This window comes from Ziziphus jujuba, chromosome 8, assembly GCF_031755915.1.
Source record: "Ziziphus jujuba cultivar Dongzao chromosome 8, ASM3175591v1".
In the NCBI taxonomy this organism is placed as follows: Eukaryota; Viridiplantae; Streptophyta; class Magnoliopsida; order Rosales; family Rhamnaceae; genus Ziziphus; species Ziziphus jujuba.
This window is the reverse complement of record NC_083386.1, coordinates 14374277-14400771: the sequence shown is the minus strand read 5'-3', so window position 1 is coordinate 14400771 and position 26495 is coordinate 14374277. Positions and strand designations below refer to the sequence as shown.

The 26495-nt window shown below is 32.7% G+C and overlaps 3 protein-coding genes across 3 annotated transcripts; 2 read left to right on the top strand and 1 right to left on the bottom strand.

Annotated features, from left to right (window-relative positions):
* The first annotated feature begins 6549 nt into the window (after window positions 1-6549).
* LOC107413602 (mitochondrial import inner membrane translocase subunit TIM14-1) lies at window positions 6550-10570 on the top strand. The gene is made up of 3 exons (XM_016021598.4): window positions 6550-6704; window positions 9467-9645; window positions 9946-10570. The coding sequence occupies exons 1-3, from the start codon at window positions 6702-6704 to the stop codon at window positions 10100-10102; spliced, it is 339 nt and encodes a 112-aa protein (XP_015877084.2). The 5' UTR covers window positions 6550-6701; the 3' UTR covers window positions 10103-10570.
* A 4999-nt stretch (window positions 10571-15569) lies between these two features.
* On the top strand, window positions 15570-22049 carry LOC107413603 (uncharacterized). The gene is made up of 7 exons (XM_016021599.4): window positions 15570-17370; window positions 18568-18985; window positions 19404-19548; window positions 19684-19799; window positions 19950-20028; window positions 20955-21188; window positions 21374-22049. Exons 1-7 carry the CDS (start codon window positions 16218-16220, stop codon window positions 21722-21724), a joined length of 2496 nt encoding a protein of 831 aa, XP_015877085.3. The 5' UTR covers window positions 15570-16217; the 3' UTR covers window positions 21725-22049.
* Window positions 22050-22465: 416 nt separating this feature from the next.
* Window positions 22466-25984, bottom strand: LOC107413604 (ATP synthase subunit d, mitochondrial). Its single transcript, XM_016021600.4, has 5 exons — window positions 25667-25984; window positions 24597-24678; window positions 23161-23225; window positions 22928-23014; window positions 22466-22850 (listed from the first exon to the last, which is right to left on the bottom strand). Exons 1-5 carry the CDS (start codon window positions 25835-25837, stop codon window positions 22749-22751), a joined length of 507 nt encoding a protein of 168 aa, XP_015877086.2. The 5' UTR covers window positions 25838-25984; the 3' UTR covers window positions 22466-22748.
* Window positions 25985-26495: the final 511 nt, after the last annotated feature.

Here is a 26495-nt window from a genome sequence, read left to right as displayed (position 1 = left end):
GGGTCTTCCGGGATGAGCATATTTGCTCTTTAAATATCATGAAAAGGGATCATCGTCAGGCAACAAGTTCAATTATTGAAGACATCATCCATCCAAAGTTTGATGGGATTTCACATCAATACAAACCCCATGATATTGTGCATGACATGCGCTCTAATTACAGAGTAAACATAAGCTACAATAAAGCATGAGCTGCTAAGAAAGCTGCACTATCAGGTTTGTGGAATACACCTGAAGAGTCATATGCAAAACTCCTTTTATGGAGTTACCTTTTAAAGAGCAAGAATTTGGGCACGTTCACTCAAATTGAAACTGATGATCAAAACAAATTTTTATATTTTTTCATGGCACTTGGAGCTAGCATAAAAGGGTTTCATCATATGTGAAGAGTCGTAGCTATTGATGGAACTACGCTGAAGAATAGATACAGAGGTTTGTTATATATTGCATTATGTTTGGATGGGAATAATCAAATTTATCCACTTGCTTATAGAATAGGCCCTGGGGAAACGGATGCAGCCTACATATGGTTTTTTGAGAGATTCAAAGAAGCATTTGGTGATGACCCCAATATATCTTTTATATCAGACAGACATAAGAGTATTGCAAAAGCGATACAGAAAGTTTTCCCTAATAATCATCATGGCCACTACACATATCAACTTACTACAAACTTACGTGCTAAAAAGTTTAAAGGTAATGTCAATGCGAGCCTATCAACTTTTAATGATGCAGCTAGAGCATATATTGTTGAGGAATTTGATAAGGCCATGCATATTTTAAAAGGTGTTAGTATTGAAGCTGTACAATATCTTAAGGATACAAATCCTGCTAAGTGGGCTAGATCACATTTTTCAGACAATAGATACAAAATCATGACCACTAACATCGCAGAGAGCATGAATTCTGTCCTTCTTGATGCTAGGGATAAACCCGTTTGCCACTACTAGACCACATTTGTGATGTCTTACAAAAGTGGTGGTATGAACGTCGAAATAATGCAGCTGTAATGCAAACTCCTGTTAATAACTGGTTGGAAAAGATCATCCAAGAGCGCTCAAATTATGGCAGAGGCTTCCATGTTATTCCATTAAACTTATACGAGTTTCAGGTTGTTGGCCAAGGTGTGTTAGTTAGAGTAGTCAACTTAGAAAGTAAGACATGTTCATGCAAGGAATTCGACAACGATGGATTTCCTTGTGTCCATGCAATTGCAGCATGTAAGTATCGATATATCTCTCCATATACCCTTTACTCACCACATTACTTAGTTAAGTCTCTCTGTGACGCATATTCGGATACCATATATCCACTTGGAGATAAATGTCAGTCGCATGCTCCAGATGATGTCATCAATCAGCTTGTACTTCCACCTGAGATTGGCAAATAGTCAGGAAGACCAAGAAAGAAACAATCTCAAGGAGAGGAGCGTCTTCAATATAGATGCAGGAGGTGTAAATAGATTGGTCACAGTAGATGATCTTGCTCGATCACTGTACCGCTTCATATCACTACCAATCAACAGCAACATTCAACATCTAGACCATAAAGCTCCCTATGCTATGTTAAGCTCCTGGCGGTACGTTATTCGGTATATCTTACTATAGTTTCACAGTGTTAAATCACACAGATATATGCTGCGGGACGCTTTAAATGTGGGATAACAGCCTTTTATTGATAACTGCCAAAGAATTAAAAAGTTGGTAAAATAACTTTAACTCCAACATAATCTATATTCAATATAACAATAAGAAACGATTCAAATATATCCACTTGCTTACCCAAAATAACGTGTCCATTATGGCATAGTTTTGGGTGAAACTGCTCTGATGCTCAGACCGTCTTCTCCTTATGAAATATAAGATGGTATCCATATGCTGCAAAATATATCAAAAGAAATCATAAACAAGTGTGACGTCATAAAACATCAATCCAAAATTAAATACACAATGAATTTATATGAAAGTAAAATATATAACTTACATCGGATGTCAACCACCTAGCAGGGATAAGTAGATCATAAAAAAACTTCTTATCCACCGTCATATAAGATGTACACATGCTCGATCCGGCTGGTACCAATCTATACCACTCATTGAACGACCTCTCCTTCGATGCATCAATAGGTCGTTTGAGATGCAATTTTACCTTTTTTTTACATGGATCGGTGTACGGGGAGATGAGGTGGTGTGACTGCTGGTAAACTTGACCGAAGGGGCTTTTCTCACCAAATTTATGCGACCGAGCCGCCACCTAATTCTCCCCATTCACAGATGGATTATGATGTGGACTATCGGTTGAAGTAGTAAAATCCCAGCCCAATTGCAATGGCCGATATGGCAACAAAACCCATGAATCCTCAACATATGCTCCACCAGGTATGATGGGATCGAATGATGATCTATAATCCTCATCCATCTTCTTACCACTGGAACCATCTATAGGTGCATCAAATTCTTCTTCTTGCTCTCCATATGACGATGTCAAAGGGGATGACGCTTGCACCGAAGACGGTGGTGACTCTGTGTGTATATGATGTTCAGTCTGCAAAACACAATGGTTATTTTTAGCACTTTCAAAAACAAATCATTGCTAAATTACAATATAAATATTTAATAATGATGAAACTGTAAAGTATATTGTAACCCTAAATGACACCTTATGCTTAAGTAGGTCAATAACATAACTAAGCATATTCCTTAAAGATACGATCTCCTTCTTATCTTCCTCATGACTCTCAACCACAAATTTCTTTAATTCATCTAATTTTGCCTCCAAGCGAGCAACCTAATCAATATCAATATCCCAAAAATAAGTAAATACATATTAGTACAACTTATGTAATACATAAATTGCAAATAACAATTGCATAATCTTACATTATCAGCTGGTGGGGCACTAGTCTGCTTTTCAGCTTTGGACACATCTTTAGCACCAACGACTGTATCGGATGCTATCGATGCTATCGATGCTACAAGTGATGGTGCTATATACCGAACCTCTTGTATGCTAATTGCTATCAATCGTCAGTAATCCATATTTTTCTCCTCATCGGTAGCATCTAACCTCCAATGTGCAACATACTACATGAAATTAAGAAAGAAAGAAAAAAAAAACAACAAAACAAAATGGAAAGCGTTGGTAATTATATATTAGAAACAAAAAATATAATGTAACTTGAATGTAGTCGTAGCATGTAGTCTAAATAAATTTTCCTTACATCGCTATTTGAGGTGAACTGACAATGGACAGCAAAATGGCTCGGTTGACTTGCAGCATGCCATCCAACCATCCTAGGACAACAGGTTTCCTGTCGCTCTCCAAAAAGTTTACCAAACTCGCTAATTGCTTCAAAACCCCACACCTACAAAATATAGAATATAGCTTATTAAATATAATTTGTAATTAAACACTAATTTTTTAATAAAACACTAAATTTATTATATATAAAATGTACCTGAAATGCCAACGGAAAACCCTTTAGGTCGTACGACTGTGAGTTATTCTTTATTTCACGTCCTCTATGATGGAAGGCACTATGCAATGATTGAATCATCTCCTTGTAGCTCGGAATATCATTAAGAATAGGAATTAAATATCTTGATATCAGCAATCAACTCAACAAAATTTCTATTTATCTGAACTCTGGGATCCATTCCGAGTACACCATGCACCAGGAAATATAGTAACTCAATCCTTACTGCATCCCAATCATCCACAAAATCTGTATGCTTAAATATTTAATCTAATTCTAGTGGTTTCAAGTCAAACCTATCTTCCAACAACCTCTTGCGCAGCTCCTTTGATTTTTGGTTCAGCTCAATATCATTCATAGAAGGATACTGACAGAACTTTAAACCAGTAATAAGTGTGAATTTCCATTTTGTAAACCGCACTACAAATCTACCAAAATTAAACTCAAGTACCTGATGATCGTTGGACACAACTTGTTTGCAAAGTAGGTTATGAACTATATGACTAGAGAACCTAAGGTTCTCCACTTCAAGTAAGTGTCCAAAACATGTCTGCCTATACTTTTCCAGTTGATCACCTATGAGTACACTTTTAATTACTTCGTTGGCTTCTATTGGATTACCAAAAGAATGTGCCCTAGCTTTAAATATATTAGCATCCTTGAAAATATGTTCCCTTGAACCGTTGCTGGCCTGCAAAATAAATTACATAAATGGAACGGAAGTCAACAATTTACTCATATACTATTTGTCCACCCCAAATTGATAATGATAATGTTCAAGCAAATATTAAGACATATATGTTCAGATTTTTGGACAAGTGGTATTACCGATGTAACCATCGGTAATCAACCTACAATGAACTTAAAAAAAAAAAAAACCCCGATGGCCATCGGGTGAAGTTTTTCTCGAGTATTCACATTAATGAATACATAGTTAAAAATGTCTTATCATTTACCGCACCAAACTACATAAATGAATATAAAACTTACCATCTCAGATGGGGGAAAGGATAGTGGAACGTGTCTAGAAGTTTGGTGCTTTCTGTCTCAGCTTTGGATTGCTGCCTAGAAGTTCGTTGATGCTTAGAGTCAGTTGCTGATATGCTGCCACTACGTCTCTTAGTTTGCACCTTCTTACCTCCCTTCTTTGACTGAGATCGCAAGTTCCTTTTTGGTGCCATTATAAAATACAACCTATAAATGTAACTTGACAACATCAATAATTTTTTATCTACCTTTAGCCACATAGTCAACTATGTATGCATATATAAATAATCATAATCCTAAATTACGAATATAGAATTTATATAATTCTAAACAATACAAAATAACCATTTCAAGTTAAATTACCAATGTTGCTCATTTTTCATCTACATTTAAAGTGTATTTATATGTATGTATATAACTACGTATAAACAACTTAAAATAACATAAAAATTGATCAAACACATTTATTTATCCAACCAATTCCACCTTTTTTATCACTTCCAAAATTAATTTATATCGGTTTTAATTTTTAAGCTTGTACCAAACTATAAACTTTTGTCAACTCCATATTTTTTTCTCCTTTTGAACCCCAAAACTCTTTTTTTTTTTTTTTCAAAAAAAGGCTGACATCATCGATGATGTCAGCAAAACGGTAGGTCATCCGTTACACACGCACAGAAACGACACGTCGTTTCTCCTTAATGATGTGTCGTCTTCATTGGACGACGTGTCATCTGGGCTACCCGACCAAACGATATGTCGGTCATCCCATATGACACATCATTCGCTTCTCCTTTAACCTCCAGACGGGTCGACCCGAACCAGATCTCGGACTCGAATGCCAACCCAGCCGTTTCTCCTACCTCCAGCCACTGTTTCAGGCCAAACCTTTCCCCTTTTTTTTGTCTCTTCATTTCCTACTGATACCCAGTGTCAATATATCCTAAAATCTAAATTTTAATAACTTCCATACAAAAACCTTAATCTAACATAAATTTCAAAATTTTCAAATTTTTAACCGATTTTAAACATCAATAAAACGATTCACACTCCTAAATATATCACATTATACTCAAGAAATGTTATATATTCTTAAAATTCCAAGCATTTGTTGTAAATATGAAATCCACAATATATGTACATACACATGGCAATAAACCAAAAAAAAAAAAAAAAAAAAAAAACCTAATGATGGTCTGTGAGGAAGAAACTAAGCCTCGGGTGGGTTCTACTTATATTAGATCAAAAAACAAGGATAAGTGGATGAAAAAATAGGAAAAAAGTGGGTTTTTATTTTTTTAGATGAAAAGTTAAAAGAGTTTTTGGTGGTGTGGGGTATGGTGTGGGATGGGATGAAATAAGAGTTTTTTATGGAAATTGATTGAAGTTTAATGTAAATGATATAGATATTTTTTTAAGACTATAATCAATATTAAAAGATAAAACAAAAAAGATTAAGGGGGATGTATTCAATTTATAATTTGATGGATTTAAAATGAGTTATAGAGTTTAAAGAATTTAATGGATTGTTGTGGAATTCTATAGACTTCATAAAGATTTTATAAGAATCCAAAGAAATCTTTGGGTTTAAAGCTGGATTTCTTCACAATTTCCTTCACAATTTCACTGTTAAAATCCTTTCAAATCCATTAAAATCCATTATTTTTTAAAGTTTTTTAAAATTAATGACTTTTTAAATACCACCAGATTTTAAAAAAATTCTCCAAAGTCGTAATTGAATATACCTATATTTTAATGGATTTTTATAAAATCCATTAAAATTTAAATTGAATATCATTAAACTTGTATGGATTCTTTTAAAATCTAAATTAAATATCTCTAAATTTTTAAAAATTTTAAAAAATTTTCAAATTTTAAATTGAATACACCATTAAAAATGTGAGATATATTTCGTTAACGCTTGCCACAGGACAAAGGGCCAAACTCCCCTTAAACAAAAACTACGGCCCACTTTGTAAAAGACTTCAAAAGCCCCCGTCAAGTTGGGCCTTAGTCCAAATGAATCGACGTCCATACGGGACCAATAGATGAAATGCTCGCTTCAAAGCTGACGAGGCGTTACCTCATTGGTTCGGATTATAACTAAGAAAAAGATTAGAGCACACACGAGTGGAACCCTGAGTTTCCAGAGCTCGGAAGCAAAAAAATACACTTCGACAGAATTTTGAATGAAACCCCGAATCCTCCTCCTCGTTCCACAGACGAAATTCTCACGGAAATGGTGAGCGAAATCAAACATCATTTTTTTTTTCTATTTTCCTTCTATTTTTTTTTTATTGCCAAATTTCTTGTAATTTTTTTTTTTTGACTGATTTTGGTACTACGTATTTCAATTTTTTTAAAAGAAAAAATTCAAATAAATATGTGCTTGATTCTTGGCGTTTGTTGTAATTCATGCTGATATATGAGGATAGGTTTCTTAGATTTCATTGAATTAGATTCTTCAATTTGGTTTTTTCTTTTATATCTGCCAATTGTTCTGGAACTGAATAATAATTCAATGGACTTCACCATTTCTTTTCTATTTTCATGGTGGAGCTTTGATTTTGAATCCAAACGTAATAGAATCTGAGCTTAATTTTTTTTTAATTGACGGAACTAAACAAAGCATTTAGTAGTCTAGGTGGTTATAAGTGTTGCTGTATGTTCCATTTTACAAAACTAGGACATAGGAGGTAGTGGCTGGAGCTGCATTTTGATCTGTTAATTCAGTGATGATCTTCTTTGGAAATGTTACGCCGATTATGCCCCAAAAACTCTTTAGAAAAATAACATGCATGCTTGTGCTTATAACCGGTCATTTAATCGGCATTTTCCAATTATGGTTGCAGAGATTGGAATCTAATTTTGAATTTTTTTAGTGTCCCATTCTCATTTGAATGATTTCCAACTGTTCAATCAAGATTCGTTGTAAAACTAGTGGTCACCTGATTTCTGTTGATGATGGAACATATCGATTAATACTGTTTCTTTAATTAAATTAGAAGCTCTTAATGCCAAAGAAGAAGGCAAATGAATGGGAAGGTGATGTTCTGGCCAAACATCTCACCCTTGAAAATGAGTGGAACATGACAGATATAGATATTTCAGACTTTCATTAAATTGGTATTCATGAATGTGTTATTCTAGTTGCATGCTATCTCCATATAAAGCAATATGAAGTGTACTAATAAATAGGGAACGCAATTTATAATGGAAGCTTAATTGTATTATGACATAGGAACCTTCATTCATTACTGAATGGTGTGATTTTAAATGGTTCAGGTAAATTTTGGAAAACTTACGAGTTTTAAACTTCTTCACCTTGTTTAAATTTATTACTTGGCTCTAAGACTTGTTGTTTTGGAATTGGTAAGTTCAATATTTCTAGTTGACTTATTTATAAGCCTTTGGGCACTACTGTGCATCTCATGAACTTGTCATATTTTTAGGAGTCAAATCTTACATAAAGTCTTCATAAATGTTATCTTTTGAAATTCTTGTTATCTTTGAAAGCATACTACTTGCAAATTTCTTAGTTAATAATATACATATTACAATAAAATGTTATCCTGGTCTAGTAAATTGTATGCGAATGCATATTTTTGGCTCATATTTTGCCTCCTTTAAGATGAACCTGTGTTAACATTGTTTCTTCTTTATTTTAATAGAGAACTTTTCATCTGCACTACAATTGATATAGGATTGAAGATTTTAGATTTTAACGTGTACAGATTTTTTTTCTTGTATTTCTTCTCAGTTATTTTGTTAGTTGAATCGCAATATGGTCAGCTTTTGCTTGTTTTCGGGACAGACCTCAATTAGAAGAGAATTTATAGATTAAACACTCCAAATTTATGATCAACCTTTTTCTTAGTGATCTTACAATGAATGGGAGCTTTTCCATTGTAAGTTTGTATTGAGCAATCAAGGAATTCCAGCAAATATAGAAGATCCACATGACCCAATTTTCCTGTTCAAAAGAAGAGCTCTCTTCTTGATTTTTCTTTGGCACATCCATGGAAGATGGTACAGGTTCCAATTAGAGTGAGAAACAAAATTATAAGATGTACCAGACTGATTGTGTTCTATAGTCAAGGGAACATTGTTAATTATAGATTGCGACTCTATAGTCAAGCATTACAGCCACATTGGACAAGCCACCTGACTAGCAAGGCCGGATAATGTTTTCTTGTGTATGGATTCTGGATAAAAACCAATCTAAGCAGATATTCCGCTTCCCTATAATAGGATAAACTATTTAACTAAAAATAACTTGGAAAATAGGAATCAGGATAATATGGTTAGGTCACTATTTTTAATCGTAAATATGATTATTCTATCATGACATAGCGTCCACCAAACAGAACCAAACAAAAATGAAGATATATGTTATCCAGAGATGTTATATCTTGTCCTAACTTGAGTGTATTGATTGAGTTGTAATTTTTAGAGCCTTTGCAAGAATATTGAATGCCATGACAAATAAAATAGGTCAGAGAAGCATACAGAAATTGCTCTTTCACCGGATCGAGTGTCCTTTCTGCAGTTTGAATCAGAACATTTCTTATCCACTTACATGCTTTCTAAAATTATGGTAGTCATCGGGTTCAACTCTGGCTAGGGCCTTTCTTATTTGTTGAAGTGACTAGTTTTTTCAGTATGCATGTTGATGCTTATTGGGGTTATAGAAAGGCTGATGTCTTTTATTTTTTCCTTTTTTCTTTTTATTTATTTATTTATTTATTTTTGGTAGTTTAGGAATGCTGATGTCTTTGTACAGTTTTCTAGTGAATAATTTTATTTATTTATTTTTTTTTTTTTAAGTACGATGATAGAAAGCCCCCTTATCATAATGTGTAACATAGTCAATGACCAAACTAGAGCTGCTCTAAGCTAAAAGGGTATTTTACCAATTAGATCTTTGTATAATCTATTACCATTCAGAAAGTTGTTTTTGTGCTGCAATTATTTTGAAGTAATGAACTTCTAGATGTACATCAGGCTACACCATTTCTGGCTGGTCTTGCAGTAGCTGCTGCTGCACTTGCTGGAAGATATGGTATCCAGGCTTGGAATGCATTTAAGACAAGGCCACCAAAACCAAAATTACGCAAATTTTATGATGGTGGTTTCCAGACTACAATGACAAAAAGGGAAGCAGCTCTTATTCTTGGTATTAGGTTAGCATGATATTTCAATTCAACATACATTTTGAACATCCGATCCAATCATAACTGTACCGGAAAAAAAAAAAAAAAAAAGGAATTTTCCTTTCCTGGCCAATTAGATTAGAAAAATAATTAATCTCCATTGTTTTAAACACAACTTTCGTTTTCATTTGCAAATTTCCTGAAATACCTTTTTTCCAGCATGAGATAGAACCTTTTTCAAAAGACGAGGATGCACTTTATTTTATCTTACCCTGGCCTTTTGTGTCAAATATGATTGGTTGCAAATTATGATTTTATTTGGTGCGACAGGGAGAATGCAACTCCAGACAAGGTCAAGGAAGCCCATAGAAAGGTGATGGTTGCGAATCATCCTGATGCAGGTGGCAGTCATTATCTTGCCTCTAAAATCAATGAAGCGAAAGATGTAATGCTCGGGAAGACAAAGGGTAGTGGATCAGCATTTTGATGAGTTTAATGTGCCTCAATTTCAGAGTTCAGTGATGCAAACAGCAATGGAATAATTTCTTCACAAAGAATATGGAGTTCATTCTAAGCTATGTTTCCCCATGATATGTGGTTACCTTGGTCAAAAAAGTAATATCATGAGAAAATAGGAGATCCATTGCACTGATTGTATGCCACAGGATCAAAATTCAAGAATCACAGTTGCATTGTCATAAACTACTATGGGTGCCAAGAAAAGATGGAAAATATAGGGTACTCTTCATTTTTCACATTTAGTACTGTATCAAATCCTAGTATTTGCGATCAAGTTGTTAGGTGCTTTCAAATTCAATATTGAGCTTGTTTACAAGAATTATGGTGCAACCATGACAACTGTCTTGACTTCCTGTGCGAATCAACAGATATTGCATGTTAATCTTCTGCATATAAAGTTATCCAAAAAGGAACAAACAACTTTAATTTTCTTTCATTTTCAGACATAATTGAGCAAGAATTTTCTTTCAAACAGACTTGACAAATTACCTAATGCTAGGGCTCCTCCCCTACATTGATAATGTCAAATATAAGTGGGTTTTGGTGGAACTGACCTATTCATGTGTTTTTTTATTTTTTTCATTTATTTTTATTTTTATTTTTAAATTTTTTGATGCTTAATTTAATGGTGTGAAGACATCAATGACAATTTTTCAATTTGCTAGTTATCTATGATGTTGTGTTGTCCTTAAAGCTCTAACCAGCTTATGGACCCCAGCGAATATGGCCATTCAAAACGCAAGATGTGGTTTTCAACCAATTAGAATAACAAATTAACCCCTTGTGATATCCGAAAGCCAGCAACCATTGATGAGGGGTCCCATAACAATTTATCCTTCGTGACTAGACTCCAACTTTATTTTATTTTTTAATTCATTGTTTATTAGAGAAATATTCTTTTGGACTGGCACGCAATGTGTAGAATACCCTAAATTAGTGAGGCTTCTGAGGTTACGATGAAACCCCTGTTATACAAGTTTAATATGTAAATAATACGGATTTTGTCCATCGTAGTGGACCAAGTCTTAGATATCAGATAAATATATTTGTTTTCTAAACAATGGATTTATTTATCTATTTTCCTCTTGGGATTTATAGTTTATACTTCATGTCAGATTTTAAGTTTTATGCCCAATAATAATAAAAGATTTTAAAATTAATTGTATTTTAATATTTTCAATTTTAAAATTTTACACTTTAAATTTTTTATTTTTTAATTTATTATAATTTAAGCATTTTTAATTTTTAATTAAAAAATTCAAAAACTTCTATAATTGTATCAAATTGTATCAAAATTTTGAATTAAAGTATGCTAGAAGCTAAAATTTTAAACTTAGTTATAAAATATTTTTGATTTTTATAGTATATATGACATCTTTCAAGAATCTATTTTGTCTTCTTTTAAAGACAAAGAAAATAAAATAAAAACAAACAAAAATGAGATTTTCATAATAATAATAATAATAATAATAAAGGGTTTTTAAGTGAACCATAAACTTTTCACGTCACCTACATCGTGTGATGATTAGGATATCAAACCGTCGTTAATGGTTTGCAATGTGAATTGTAATCAACTTTGAAAGTGATTGAACTTGTCATTTTTTTATTTTTATTTTTTTGTGAATTTTGATTGCAACTTTTAAGGTTGGAACTTTAAACATTTTCCATATCAAGGCGATTGAAAACAAAGACTTATATTGAGATGTTTGATGCTAATATTTAACCTTTACTTGGGACTACAAAAATTCAGAGTCACCGCCACCACTATTTTTTTGGCAAATTTATTTATTATTATTATTTTGGTCGAATTGGCAAATTTATTAATGATCAATAGAAATTATTTCGTTTTCCAAGTTCCACGATGCCCTTTTATTGACAAAAGTTTGTGAGGAGAGAAAACGATTGGCTATTCCTTACACGTGTCATCTTTATAAGCACTATTTATGGAACCCATCAACCTCAGCAGGCTTCTTTGTGCAGCCAATGGATCCCCTTCCCTTTCATATATATATATATATATATATATATATTTTATTTTTTTTTAAAAAGAAAGTTGTATAATTATTAATTAGCAACCATTATATATAATTTTTGTTTTTGAAAAATTATCAATCATTTTAAGCTTTGTTTGACAAAGTTTTTTTTTTTTTTTTTTTGGTTTAAAAGCTCTATTGAAAGTTTAAAAGTTTTTTATCAAAAAATAAAAATATTTGATAAAAATTAATAAGTATTTACTGACTAAAAAATAAATTTTTATAAACTGTTTTAAAGAAGTTCAAATTTTGAACTTCTCTAAAACAAGCTTTCTCTTTTACCTTATATGGAAATTTAATAAGCATTTAATACTGTTTAATGAACATTTAATGCAGTTTTTTTATTTATAACAAAATACTTAGTAGCTTTTTAATAAAAATTCTTTTTACAAAAAATCTATTATACAAAACTCTACAGACTAAAACTTTACTTTCATTAGCTATACCAAACGGACCCTTAAACAACAGTATCCTATGCACCCAACCACTGATATAAGAATATTTTAGATCTTCGTATCTATTGTATCTGCCTTCTTTTATTAAGGATCCATTTGGTAAAGTTTTTTTTTGGCTTAAAAATTCTACTGTTAAAAAATAATAATGTTTGGCAAAAATCAATAAATACTTATTGACAAAAAAATATGTTTTTTTAAACTGTTTTAAAAAAATCTAAATTTTGAGCTTCACTAAATTTCTTTTTTTTTTACTTTATATGGAAATTTAATAAATATTTAATACAGATTAATAAGTATTTAATTTAGTTTTTTTACGTACAACTAAATAATTATTAACTTTTTAATAAAAAAAATTTCAAAAAAATTTATTATATATAATTTTGATAGACTAAAATTTTATTTTCATTAGTTATCCAAATAGATCCTAATCCTATTTTACTTTGAACTATTCCAAAGAAATAATAATGATAACAAAGAGGTCCTCAATGAGGTCAATAAATGGTATTTGACTTATATATATATATATAGATATATATATGTTATTAAACTTTCCTTCTCTTTTATAATTTAAAAGTATCGACAGTGGGAGTAGGGGCCAAATTTTCTTCGAGCAAACGAGGGGTGTATTTAAAGTTCTATTTTTATAAATATTTATTTTTGTAGCATTTATTTTTATAGTATTTTTATTAATAAATATTTTATAAAATAAATAATAAAATATTTGAGTAGATATAATTAAAAGCACCTCAAATTCATTGTTGTATGTTTATTTTAAAATTAGTATATTGAATTTTTTTTTTTTTTTGAATCATGAAGACCCAACCTAAAAGAACCACCTTTAGTGTTTATATTGTTTATATTTTAACATAAAAGTACTTTTTAATTTTTTGTGAAACAAATTTTTTTTTTAAAGCGCTTATTAGGGTTTCAAAAATTTTATCAAACATATTTAAATTCTCTTCAAGGCATATTAATAAATAATGTTATATATAAATAAGTGAACTATTATAAAATAAATAAAACTTAATACAATATCAATCTATAAAATATTCTTAGTGGAAAAAATATTAATCAATAAAATAATATCATATTAAAATAATTGCTAAATATTTTGATGTTTCTAATATTATCGATTTTTCCTTTCAAAAAATAATATTATTGATTCTTTTAATAATTATTTTCAATGGGATATTTTATTAAGGGAACATTGTTTTTCTAATTTAGAGAAAGCTAGATATCCAAATTAATATTATCATTAGAAAAAAAATAAAATAAAGAAAGAAACTAACCCAAAAAAAAAAGAAAAGAAAAAAAAAACAATTTGAAATTACAATAAAATAATCTATTGAATATATAAATATGCTATGGTTTATAAATACATTTTTTTTTTTTTGGTTTGTTAAATACATTTTTTTGATAAATTACAACTACTGTCTTGAATAATTTTTTCCCAGTCCACCTTCGTATTTCCGTAAATAAATCTTCATTCCATGACGCCCTATGTCGTTTTATTCTTTTAATTTTTTTGTTCGTTGAAACAGTTCAATCAATACATCATTTTATAACATGTGCAAAAATTACACGTTATAAGAAGATACATATATATGCCATATTAGAAGTAAAAAAGGAAAGAAAAATGATATGCCATATAACATATATATATATATATATATATACATAAGAGTTTAATATGAAGACGAAATAGTCTTGAAGTTTCAAACATATTTACAGTAAATTGGAAGAAAAAAAATATTTACAATAAATTCACAAGTGTTTATGACAAAAATAAAATAAAATAAAATTCCAAACTTAAATATTGAGAGCAATGCTACAGATATTATATAGACTATAAAGATATTTACAAGTGGATAAATGTCATTATTTCACAAATTAACGTATTAATATAATTTAAATTTAGATAAGTAAATATAAATAATTTGATCATTCGACTGTTATTATCATTATTATTATTAATTTATTATTGTTATTGTTATTATTAGGATTGTTGGGATGCCTTCTTCTCTAAGTAGCTTTAAGAGGATTTATTGTGATTATTATTATGTAAAGACTTTAATGTTATTGTTGTTAATAATAAGAACACCCAAAAACATTTAATAAATTTATTCGACAGACAGAATAAAAAAAGATTCTAATAGATGCACTGAAAAAAGAGAAAAGTGTTGTAGAAGATCTCCAAATTAATGAAGACATTGTAAAATAGTATTCTTCATTCATTTATTGTTATATCATTTAGGTGTTGTAGAAAAAAAAATAATAATAAAAAACTACAAAAAGGAAATTTATCTTAAAGATTAAATCATTTCAAACAATTATATACGAAATTAGATAACCTTTTAATTATTTTCTTTCTGGTTTGAAATGCTTAAATTTTCAATTGTAGTAACAAGTAACAGAATCCAAAATCCAAAACAAAACATAATCTAAACTGTCCAGAATTTATTTATATAAATATTCTATACTTTTGAAAACAAGACAAAAAAAATTAATTAAAAAAATTATTGATGGGAGCCTGAAATGGAAGAAGGAAATTAAAAAAAAAAAAAAAGAAAAAAAGAAAAATGTAGTTGAACTTCTCAATCACGTTGATTTATGTTTAAGATATAGACATTTGGTTAAGTAATTATCAGCATTAATTTTTGTTTATTCTAAAATTCTAATTACCAAAAGAAAAAAGATAAATTAAAAATTTATCAATCGCACTAAAAACCATGATATGATCCAAAATTCAAAAATATATCCCTCAAGCCTACAAGTGTCAACTCTCCTACATGTCTTTACGTCAGTCTTTATCCATTTAGCATTCCTTATCCAAAAAAGGCCAAAAACAAAAAAAATAAAAATAAAAATTTATATATGATTTTATTATATTATTATAGATTATTATTTTAAATTCTCTAAATTACAAGAAAAACTAAAAAAGAAAATACAAAAAAAAAAAAAAAGAAGGAATCCTCTTGTTCTGCTATATGTTCTTGCTTTTCTTCCTCTGCCACCCAAATCTCTCTCCGTCTCAAAAAAAATAAAAAAAAAAAAAAAAATAAAATTAATAAAAATTCGTTTAGATTATTTACTCTAAAATTCTGGCTCTCAATCTTCCATGGCGGATTTTGAAAATTTAAGCTGAAAAAAAAAAAAAAAAAAGAACTCTGTACACTGTAAAGGAAAATTTTCGAAGGAAGTGAGAGTAACGGATTGAATATGATAAAATTGCTCGAAATTGATTGCTCTTGAAGACGGCCAAAAATGCGTGGTTCACTTCGAATCTCGGTTTGTATAGAGCAAGGGCTTCACAGTTTCGGATTCAAACCGGTCTCACCACAGCCTCTTATTCGGATCTCACCCGCTCGCTTATGGTGGATTTTCATGCTGTAGGTCTTTCACTGCAAATTTCTTTTCATTGAGGAATTCTTTTCAGGTTCTGCTTTTATCTGTTTGGAAATTGGTTTTTGATTTCTGAGAATTTGTTTGAAGTTACTCAGGTTTCCGTAAAAGTTTTATAGAGAGAGTAGACAATATATATATATTTTATAGGATTGACTGGATTGAGAAGGTTTTTTGTACGAGTTTGTTAGTAATGGTGTCTGCAAATGACCCAATCGAGTCGTTTCTCAATTCAATTCAAGTAGTTAAGCTTAAAGAAGTGTTTTTGCCGTTAGAATTGAGCGTTCAGAAAGCGGCCAAAGACCTCGAATGCTGCTGGGCAGGGCCTAAGAATAAAGGAAACAGTGTGGATTTGGGAAACCAGTTGAATGGAGGTGATAAGAATGGTAGAGTTCAGATCTGCACTGTGAAGAAGAAAACGGGTGAGTTTGCTTCAGTTGGTGAGGAAAGAAAAAGAGGGTTTTCGATTAAGGTGCCGATTAAGGCTTTGCTGGGGAAGTTTACACAGAATTCAGGAAATAGTCATCGAGCTGAAGTGGCTAATGGTGGGATTAAAGAGAAGGATTTGAATAAGGAAGATGGATCTTGTGTGAATTGCTTGAAGTTTGCGGTGACTTGGTCTTTGTTGGTTAACAGTTTTGTACAGGCATTTCCTGCTCCATTCAGAACAGGTAAGAAGCGGTTTCAGAAAACTGGTGATGGTGATGAGGATAAGTTGTGTTTGTGTACAAAGCAGAAGGCTTCAGGTGAATTGAAGCAAAATGATTCTAAGAATCAACGGCCGGGAACGGTAACGAATGAAGATGTGACTCATAAAGAAGGAAATAATGTCTCAGTTGAATGCTTTATAGGTTTTTTCTTTGATAAATTAACTCAAAATCTTCCAAAGTTTGATAATGGTTTGCAAGAAAATAGTCAGGATAATTGTGACGCATCTCCCTTGCCGACTTCTTCCACCTACTTTGATCATTTTGGGGTTGTGAAAGCTATTATAGATGGTCGGAAAGCAGATGTAAATGGATTTTTGGGAAATTTGAGGTTTGCTAGAGTAGGGGGTGTTCCTTCTGGTGTGGTAGGGGTTGCTTCTTCAGTTAACGAAGAGGGTGCTGATGGTGTTAACGCTGACAATGGTGATGAAACAGGGGGCAATTCGCCACAGAAGTTGGCTGGTAGTATACTTAGTATTCCTCTATCCAATGTGGAGCGTTTGAGATCCACACTATCCACTGTTTCATTGGCAGAATTAATTGAGCTTGTACCTCAGCTGGGCCGATCTTCTAAAGACTATCCTGACAAGAAGAAACTATTCTCAGTCCAAGATTTCTTTAGATATACGGAGTCCGAAGGTATGTTCTTTCAAGTAATATGGTAACTGATTGCTGACTTGTATAGCTTTTTGTGGATGCATTTACCTTCTCTACGCTAAAACTATAAACAAAACTAAATGCACAGCTCCTTCTTCCCTCCTCCACCCTCATAGGATGCCAACCAATCAAATGGCTGATTTACCTATTTTTTTCGTATTTTATCAGTAAAAAGAAAAACTTTATTAAAAACATTGTGCATATATATATATATATATATTGTGTGAAAAAACTTTATTAAAAGCATTGTGCATATATATATATATATATATTGTTTTCTTTTCCTTTTTGTATATGTTCTGTACTTATGACTCAATCCTGCAAGGTACACTTTTTCCTTTTTTTTTTTTTTTTTTTTTCCCCTACTTCATAGCGTTTATGCTTTATTTCACAATCTAAAGGTCCTATTCTAACTATCTTAATGGACTTTCGCCATATTTACTCTAGTTCTAAACAGTGGAAGCTTGTATATCATAGGAAAATTGACAGAGGATGCTATGAATTTTGAACAGTTAACAGTAAAGCATCAACCATCGTATGGTGTGCAGTCTTTTTAGTTTTCTAATTTCCTTCTAGTGCCGATCTTGCCAAAATCCAGTTAGGAGAAATTTGACTAGGTGGGTTCATTATTGTAATTGTCCTTTATTTTGGAGATACATGTAGCTTAGTTTAACAAGTTAAAACTCGAGAAGTTTCGAACTCCATCTCTATCACTCTACTGCTCTTCTATAACTATAACTTTCAGCACTTGGTACCTAGGAATTGTTAGAAGTATTGCGTCTCTATTACTTTAGCATGGTAAAAAGTTTTTTGTCCTACCACTGATTATGGATATATAAAAATGTATACATTTTGAATAATTTTATAAAAGATATGCAGAAACTATATGCTTGTATGTATATAAGCAGAGCAAAAAACAATAAAGAACGGTTTTTCTTTTAAACAAATTAGTGAGGTCTTATGTGCTTTAACCATTTTTCATCTTTTAAAGGCTGTAAGAATAATTTGAATTCAAATATTGGAAATTTCTATTGGGATAATTAAGTGGACATTTTTCGATGTTCTTGTATTCTAATGAAACTTTAGTTACCCTTTTGAAATATATTATCTTTTCAGTTATGAATAGATGCCTTTATTTGGTTATGCTTCATTTCACCTTCTGCACCATTGCCCTTTCAGGAAGGAGATTCTTTGAGGAACTTGATAGAGATGGTGATGGCCAAGTAAATTTAGAAGATCTTGAAATAGCAATGAGAAAGAGAAAATTGCCACGAAGATATGCTCATGAGTTCATGCGCCGTACTAGAAGTCACATATTTTCAAAATCGTTTGGTTGGAAACAGTTTTTGTCCTTGATGGAACAAAAGGAATCAACCATTCTTCGGGCGTACACTTCTCTCTGTCTAAGCAAGTCAGGGACGCTGCAAAAGAGTGAAATATTGTCTTCACTTAAAAATGCAGGTCTTCCAGCTAATGAAGACAATGCTGTTGCTATGATGCGATTTCTGAATGCAGACACCGAAGAATCTATTTCTTATGGACATTTCCGAAATTTCATGCTTCTCCTCCCTTCTGATCGACTTCAAGATGATCCACGGTAAGATGTATTTGCTTAGTTAAGCTTATTTTAGAATATCAACCCCTGAGTTGGCACATATATATATATATATATATATATATATATATATATATTTATATTTTTAAAAACTGTTTGACTAGTAGATGGTCAAACTATGATTATCAGATAATGCATGCATGATGTCTGATTTAGTCCAATCTTTTCTTTTGCTTCTATAGATTAGAATTCTCTTGGTTCCTAGCTGATATATCATAGATGTATAGTTTGTGGCAAATGGTTTTGTGAAATGAGATGGAATGCTGCGGTAACAATTCCTGTAGTGGTGCATATATATATTGCCAAAATTACTATCATACACTATTCCTCTATTAATGCTGGACTTTGCCAGTTATTTGGAACTTTTAGCTGATGTTATCTTCTTTTCTTAAAAATACAGGAGTATCTGGTTTGAAGCTGCAACTGTCGTTGCCGTTGCACCACCTGTGCAAATACCTGCTGGAAGTGTCTTAAGATCTGCTTTGGCAGGGGGCCTTTCATGTGCACTTTCTACTTCATTAATGCACCCCATTGATACGATAAAGGCAAATTTCTATGGTCTATAATTTGTTGTCATTACTCAGTAGTAGTTAGTTGTTATTGTTTGGAGATGCTTTGTTTCAGTCTTGCATCTGACAAAATTAAGGCTTTCTCAAGGTTGTTTTATTTTGGTTTGTCAGACTCGTGTACAAGCATCAACATTATCGTTCCCTGAAATTATTTCAAAGCTTCCACAGATTGGGGTCCAGGGGTTATACAGGGGTTCGATCCCAGCTATTCTTGGACAATTTTCAAGGTTCTCTCTCTTCGCCTTCTGTCCCCTATCCCCTCTTCTCACATACACAGAATACAGACATCATAAAAGAGAAAAATATAAAGAGCATATTTTCTTTTTGCTTGATATTCTTCTCGTCATTGTGGCTAATTTGTTCTATTGACATTGTAGCCATGGCCTACGAACTGGAATATTTGAAGCAAGTAAATTGGTTTTAATAAATGTTGCTCCAACACTGCCAGACATCCAGGTAACTTTTCTTCAATATACGAGGAATTATTATCCAATTATGTTCCAATTTTCAAAACTGTTGTCTTCCATTTGCTTTGAATTCTGTTCTAAAATTCTGAGTTGCTATTCATAGTGCCTTCTCTAGTGCAAGGAGCTATCAGGATGAATTCATTACATCACTATTCAGTATCATGAATCAGTGATATTATCTTCTGCCTAATCACTAGATATTCAACTGTATTGAGTTGCTTTCCATCAAATCCCATCTAGGAACATTATGAGGGCTGTTGGCTGCTTCTTGATTTTATTACTTGGTTCCTGTTTGAACATCCCAAATTGTGTTCCCTTTACCCACCTACTTGTTCCACTTCTTTGTCTTGAGGTACTGAGGTCCTTACATGTTCCAGCTTTATAATTACCCTTAGCAGAGTTTCTCTGTGTTCCTGCTAATGATAACCTTGTTCTAGTGAATCTATGATTTGTGGACCGAGTGGTGTCTTCCACATAGCATGAGTTATGTAGGTTTTGTTCTATCATATTACATTTTTCATTTTCCTGGATGTTGATGCCTTATAATTTGAAGAATATCTTTATGCTTTCTCCTCATAAATCAGTGATTTATGTTGATGTTCTTTATTTTGAGTAGTTTAACTTTTCAGGTTATTGATCTCTTATTTTCCCGGTAAAATTAAAGAAGTTTATAACCATTGTAAGAAGTATGGCCAGATTAAAAAACTCAAATCAATAGCACTGATATCTTTGTAGAATCCTTATTACACATTGAAAATGGTGCTATTATCAGACAATAATTCAGCTCCCCTCTCTTTATGTTTGTGGGAGACTAATATATGTAGATGGTATCTTCTTTTTGTCAATGTCTCTTTGTCTATTATATGTTGGTGCTGTTTTTAAGGAATATAATTTCTAATTTGGCTTCTTTTATAGGTCCAATCTATATCATCATTCTGTAGCACAGTTTTGGGTACAGCAGTGCGAATCCCATGTGAGGTCTTAAAGCAGCGGTTGCAGGCTGGCCTTTTTGACAATGTTGGGGAGGCTATAGTTGGGACTTGGCACCAAGATGGTCTCAAGGGTTTCTTTCGTGGGACTGGTGCCACTCTTTGCCGGGAAGTTCCTTTCTATGTTGCTGGAATGGGGCTTTATGCTGAATCTAAAAAGGTAGGAGTTCTTTAACAGACAGTTCCAGTCTAGTTTCTATACTGCTGGAATGGGGCATTGTGCTGAGTTGACATGATATTTTGATCACTATACTGCATGTTGCATTTGCATATCAACATCAAGACATTCGTTTGTTAATGATTTCTGTGTTGGCTATAATGGTGACATTTCTTTGTTGTTTAAAGGCTGTGCAGCAAATTTTGGGGCGTGAGCTGGAGCCGTGGGAAACAATTATGGTCGGGGCTCTATCTGGTGGTCTTGCTGCTGTTGTTACTACACCCTTTGATGTGATGAAAACTAGAATGATGACTGCTCCACAGGGCCGACCTGTGTCAATGTCAATGGTAGCCTTCTCCATACTCCGCCATGAGGGACCTCTCGGATTATTTAAAGGAGCAGTTCCTAGGTTCTTTTGGATCGCTCCCTTGGGTGCCATGAACTTTGCAGGCTATGAACTTGCAAGGAAGGCCATGGACAGAAATGAGGAGCTAGTGAGCGAGCAGCTCTCTCAAAAGAAAGTGGGCAGTTCTGGGTAAAATTTAATTTTGAAAATAGCAACAGCCTTTTAGCTTGCCGTTAGCCATTTAGTGCTGCCGGAAAATTTTGGGCCTTTTCCGGGTATAGTTGCAGCATCTGTTCAGAATTTCCATTTGTTGACGTCTCTGGACAATGTATTTTCTGTCATGGTTCTTTGTTTTGAACTTTCTTGGTCTGCCATTGGTGGCATGCAAATATGTTTTTCATTCCATGTTGTATTCCTACATTTCTTCACGATTCTGTACAGTTTTTGCAGTCGATCAACCTTAACTCCTCTTAGTTTTAATCTAACCGTACAAATACATGCGTGTATTGGCACATCCATATATACTTGTATATATGCACGAACATAAAATTATCCAGATGCATTTAGCACCATTAGAGATCATTTCACTGCTATATAAGTAATTTATAGGAACCCGAATCAGAAAATGGTTTTGAGTTTTTTGCTTTGTCGCAACTTGTAATGACAAAATTCTGTCAAGTACATCCACGGCTGAAAAGAACAAACAATGCTATTTTTAGCTACAAGAAAACGAGATGTTTCCATCTTTTCCGCTGAATTTGTTTAAGGATTGCTATTACACAGGATGGAGAACAGAATTTCACTAGCGTTAGCTAATGGCATCACGTAAATACAGTTGGAGTTCAAAGGTAACCTTCAGAGGATACCTCAACTACTTACAGTTACACCATACTTGCAACGCATGTTAGAGACCAAGTCTTAAAAAATCGACAGGTGTACAAGGAATTGCATGCTTATAATCTTGGATGATGCCACAAAAGTGTTTCATAAATTCAAATCAAGTAACATTTTTATGACAACATAAAAGGATCTATCGCTCTCTATAGGAAATAAAATTTTTAATGGGGTTTCGTTAAAATTCAAAATCTTCAAACCAACTTCCACCAAATTACACCAGAACAATTTGGTCATCTTTATTATTGAAACAGACTGGAAAATGGAAGTTCCAGAAATTTCATCATGATCAGAAAGATCGATGCTAGAATAAGCAACTGCACTCAGTAGCCCCAATTGTCATTTCGGATTTCATCATCAAACTTCTTCTTCAGCTCAGGATGCTTTGAGAAGTACTCATCCGCAGTCATGGTGCTAATCTTTTTCTGGGCAGAAAATGGCGAGCTGTTAGAAACAATACACTGGGACAAAAGATGGTTTTTATGGAATTGTTTACCAGTACCTTCATCTCTTGAACTTCAGCTACCTCCTTCTCTAAACGTTCAGACTCCTTCAAAGATTTCTGCTCAGCTTCTTTCAGTTCCACTAACTGTAGAGAACAGGTACCATATACAGAATAAATCATGTATAGAAGGTAAGACTATAAGAGAGTAAAAAGGAAGAGAGATGTCACTACAAGAGAGATGGGCATGCAAGGATATAACAAGAAACTAAGAATGCTCATCAGTTCTTTACCAATGCATCAAACTTTGGCTTGTATTTAGGAGTGACTGTATCTACAAACTTGGGGACTTCAACACCTACAAAAAGAATGAAATGAACAATAATAAATCAAGGTCATCTCAGGATAGGATAAGAGGGAAGGAGCAACAGGGTAAGCAATGATACTCCAAAACACTAAGTCATTGTGGTAAAGTATCCAATAAAGAGATCTATACAACATGTGACATTAATCCAGTAAGAATAAAAGACAAATAACAACTAACATAAACAATATCATAATTCCACATTTTATTGGGCAGGTACAGAGTAATGTTATCACTATGGTTATACCAAGATCCAAGGTGTGATTCAATAAAAGCACTGCCACATGGAATCAAAACTGATGCTATTTCTCAATTGATCATTCTTGAGAGTATAACCACACATATATAAAGTTAATATTTTGGATCTCAAGTCCAGAAACGGATGACAGCTGCAAATGGATAGTTATATCCATTTACTAAATAGCCCACCCGAACATGCATAGACTGATTTATTTATCAACAAACAAAAATTCTTAATTATTTTTAGGTCCCAAAAACGTTAAATAGCTTCATAGAAAATATTCAGTATTATATGGTGTTTGAACTTTGATTGCAGTGGCTAAGGTAAACCCCTCAAGAGGCCCAAAAGGCTCCTCTCCATACCCATAGGCAGAAGTTATGTTCCTGAATGAATTAAAGCCCTCTATATCGAACCATTCAAATGACTAATCAATTTTCATCTGTTGCAAGTGATCACCTAACAAAAGTGCGCATCAGTGCCCCTCCACCCTTCCTAAGATTGCAAAATATTCTCATACATACCAAACATAAGAAAATTATGGAATTGTATGATTTTAAATGGGAAAAGTTCCAGGAGAAGGCCATTATCTGTAAACCAGGGCTAAGTTTAGCAAAGAAGAAGAGACTCAGATATCTTTCATCATTGTTATTAATGTTTATAAAGTCATTATCTGCAAAGCAGAGTCTAAGTTTAGCAAAGAAGAAGAGACTAACACGACTAAGACATCTTTCATTATTATTTTTATTATTGTTTACTTTATGGACAAAAAATAGATCTATATGAAGTCGATAAAATAAATTCACAGAAGACTATGAAATTAGGACATGAAACCTAAAAAAGAATCCCCCCATTTTGCAACAAAGGCTTCTCATGTTTCAAATAAGTTCCAGTGAATACCAGATGATGATTTCAATAACAGATAGTCAGTTTTCTGAATCATTTAGTATAGAAGGCCTTGCAAGATAACCACATGATCATTAAACATAATATATTCACAGTTGAGCAGAATTATAACCTCTAAAGGGCAAAACCTCAAGGACCACTAAGGATAAAGCAAGTAAAATAACACAGGATAAATACATAAAATTAATAGAGTTCAATCATCAGCAAGTCAGGAAACATACTTTCATAAGCTTCCTTGTACATATCCACCAAACGGGATCCTATTCCTTTCCTATAATATTCCCAGTCTATTGGTTCTGGCTCCTGAAATTAGACAAATTAATAATAAAAATAAAGATTAAAAATCAACATTTTTGAAGTCCATAAACACACAGTACTACTTGCAGCTCTACCGAACACTAGAAACTAGAAATCTCCATAAATTTCATGTATCAAGCCATATGGCTGCATGAAAATGTTTTAAGAGTAAACTTGAGGAAAACAAACTTCCAACCAATTTATATTTTTGGAGCCCACGGAAATTGGGTCTCAAACAGAAACTTCAAAATTTAATCCTCAAATTGAAAATAATATCCCACAACACACTTATTCAGAATAAAGTCTTTGGGTGTTTAAAATTGACAATGTGAGGGGATAAATAACACGATATATAGTCTTTGGGCTGGTTTGAAGAAACCCCTATCTGGTTGCTTTTAAAGAAGCTAAATAAAGTGGAATATTCACATTTTATGTTCTTTAAAATCTAGTTTTACGACATTGTACTAAACAGAAAATTACCACGTTCAAAGAAGCACAAATAATTGTCACTCAAATACCTATTAGATTTTAAGGTTTGGAAATCTTTTATTTATCTATTTTCCTACATTCTCTCAAAATTAAAACAAAATTAAGAATAAAACCTGTCAAAATGGTTCACAACGAATTCAACATTTCCTGCTATTTCAGAAGAGAACCCATGGTTGAAAATCCAATCCTGGATTTTCAATTTTCTTTTTCCAGGAACCCAAACAAAGCATAAGAGTTATCAACCTCGTATAGAAAACAAAAGTAGACCCATTTTTCGCAATCAACAAAAGACACCACACCCTAATCCAACAGAATCCAACATAATTACAGAACTGGAACAATAACGTACCCATAAAAAATAAAGTAAAATAGAATAGACTTTAAGCAACAATCCAGCTAGAATGACAAAGATCTAACATAAAATTACAAAAGCTCCGTAATTTATCGCGAAAATCTCACAGAGAGAGAGAGAGAGAGAGAGAGAGAGAGAGAGAAGCACACAGACCTGGCTAAATTTGGTTTGGAGGGTGGTGTTAACCTCATCGAAAGCACGGCGAAGGGTGGCAAACTCTTTGCGAGCCTCATCGCTGACGAGGAGCTTGGCCATTCCTTCCCAATCGATGTTCTTCGATGCTTTGAAAGCCACATCGACGACTTTCTTTCCAGTGCCGCTCATTTTCTCAGTCACTTTTCTCTCGGATTCTTTCCTACTTTCTTGGTTGCCAAACAGCCCTCGAGACGAAAACACTGAAATGAGCTATCAGATGCCCTTTTTGTTCTTTCGCTGGGTAGTGGCTATTCTCTGCCTCTCTGGTTTTGCTTTGGTTGCTGGGTGATTTGCCTTTGTGTTTTTGGTTTGGATCATAATTCGGGTCATGGATAAATGGGTCCTTTGCACTTCTAATTAGCCCATTTTGGCCCATTATCCAATTGAATTTGAGACTCTTTTAAGTGTTAATGACTTAAGGCCCAAAGTTCGGTTGAAACTCCATCGCTTGCATATCTTTTGAGAGGTTCTAAATGCACCATCAAAATTCATGATCTCGATATCGAAATTTTCATATTCAAACGTATCTAGACATGTCTCTTCCTTTTTTATTTTATTTTTGGTAATTGACGTGTCTCATTCATGAAATATCAAACATTTTAAAACATGTTCAATCACAAAGTATTTAGTTTTGTATCTCTAAGTTGTTTGGTGATATGACTTTTAAAAATTTTTAGTTGTTCATTCAACAAAAATTTTTGGTTGTTGATGGTGTAACAAAAAGGATTCTATTTTGATTCTTGTTTCAATTTGGTTTTTAATTTTTTTTTTCCTAACATTTGTGATT

Excerpts from the sequence above, each read along its gene's own strand:
- LOC107413602 (XM_016021598.4), top strand. Across the intron at positions 9,646-9,945 it reads GCTCTTATTCTTGGTATTAG|GGAGAATGCAACTCCAGACA; the intron begins GTTAGCATGATA and ends TTGGTGCGACAG.
- LOC107413603 (XM_016021599.4), top strand. The coding sequence starts at position 16,218 with ATGGTGTCTGCAAATGACCCAATCGAGTCGTTTCTCAATTCAATTCAA. Across the intron at positions 18,986-19,403 it reads CGACTTCAAGATGATCCACG|GAGTATCTGGTTTGAAGCTG; the intron begins GTAAGATGTATT and ends TTAAAAATACAG. Across the intron at positions 19,549-19,683 it reads ACCCCATTGATACGATAAAG|ACTCGTGTACAAGCATCAAC; the intron begins GCAAATTTCTAT and ends TTGGTTTGTCAG.
- LOC107413604 (XM_016021600.4), bottom strand. The coding sequence starts at position 25,837 with ATGAGCGGCACTGGAAAGAAAGTCGTCGATGTGGCTTTCAAAGCATCG. Across the intron at positions 23,226-24,596 it reads GTACAAGGAAGCTTATGAAA|GTGTTGAAGTCCCCAAGTTT; the intron begins GTATGTTTCCTG and ends TTCTTTTTGTAG. Across the intron at positions 22,851-22,927 it reads CTGAAGTTCAAGAGATGAAG|AAAAAGATTAGCACCATGAC; the intron begins GTACTGGTAAAC and ends TTTTCTGCCCAG.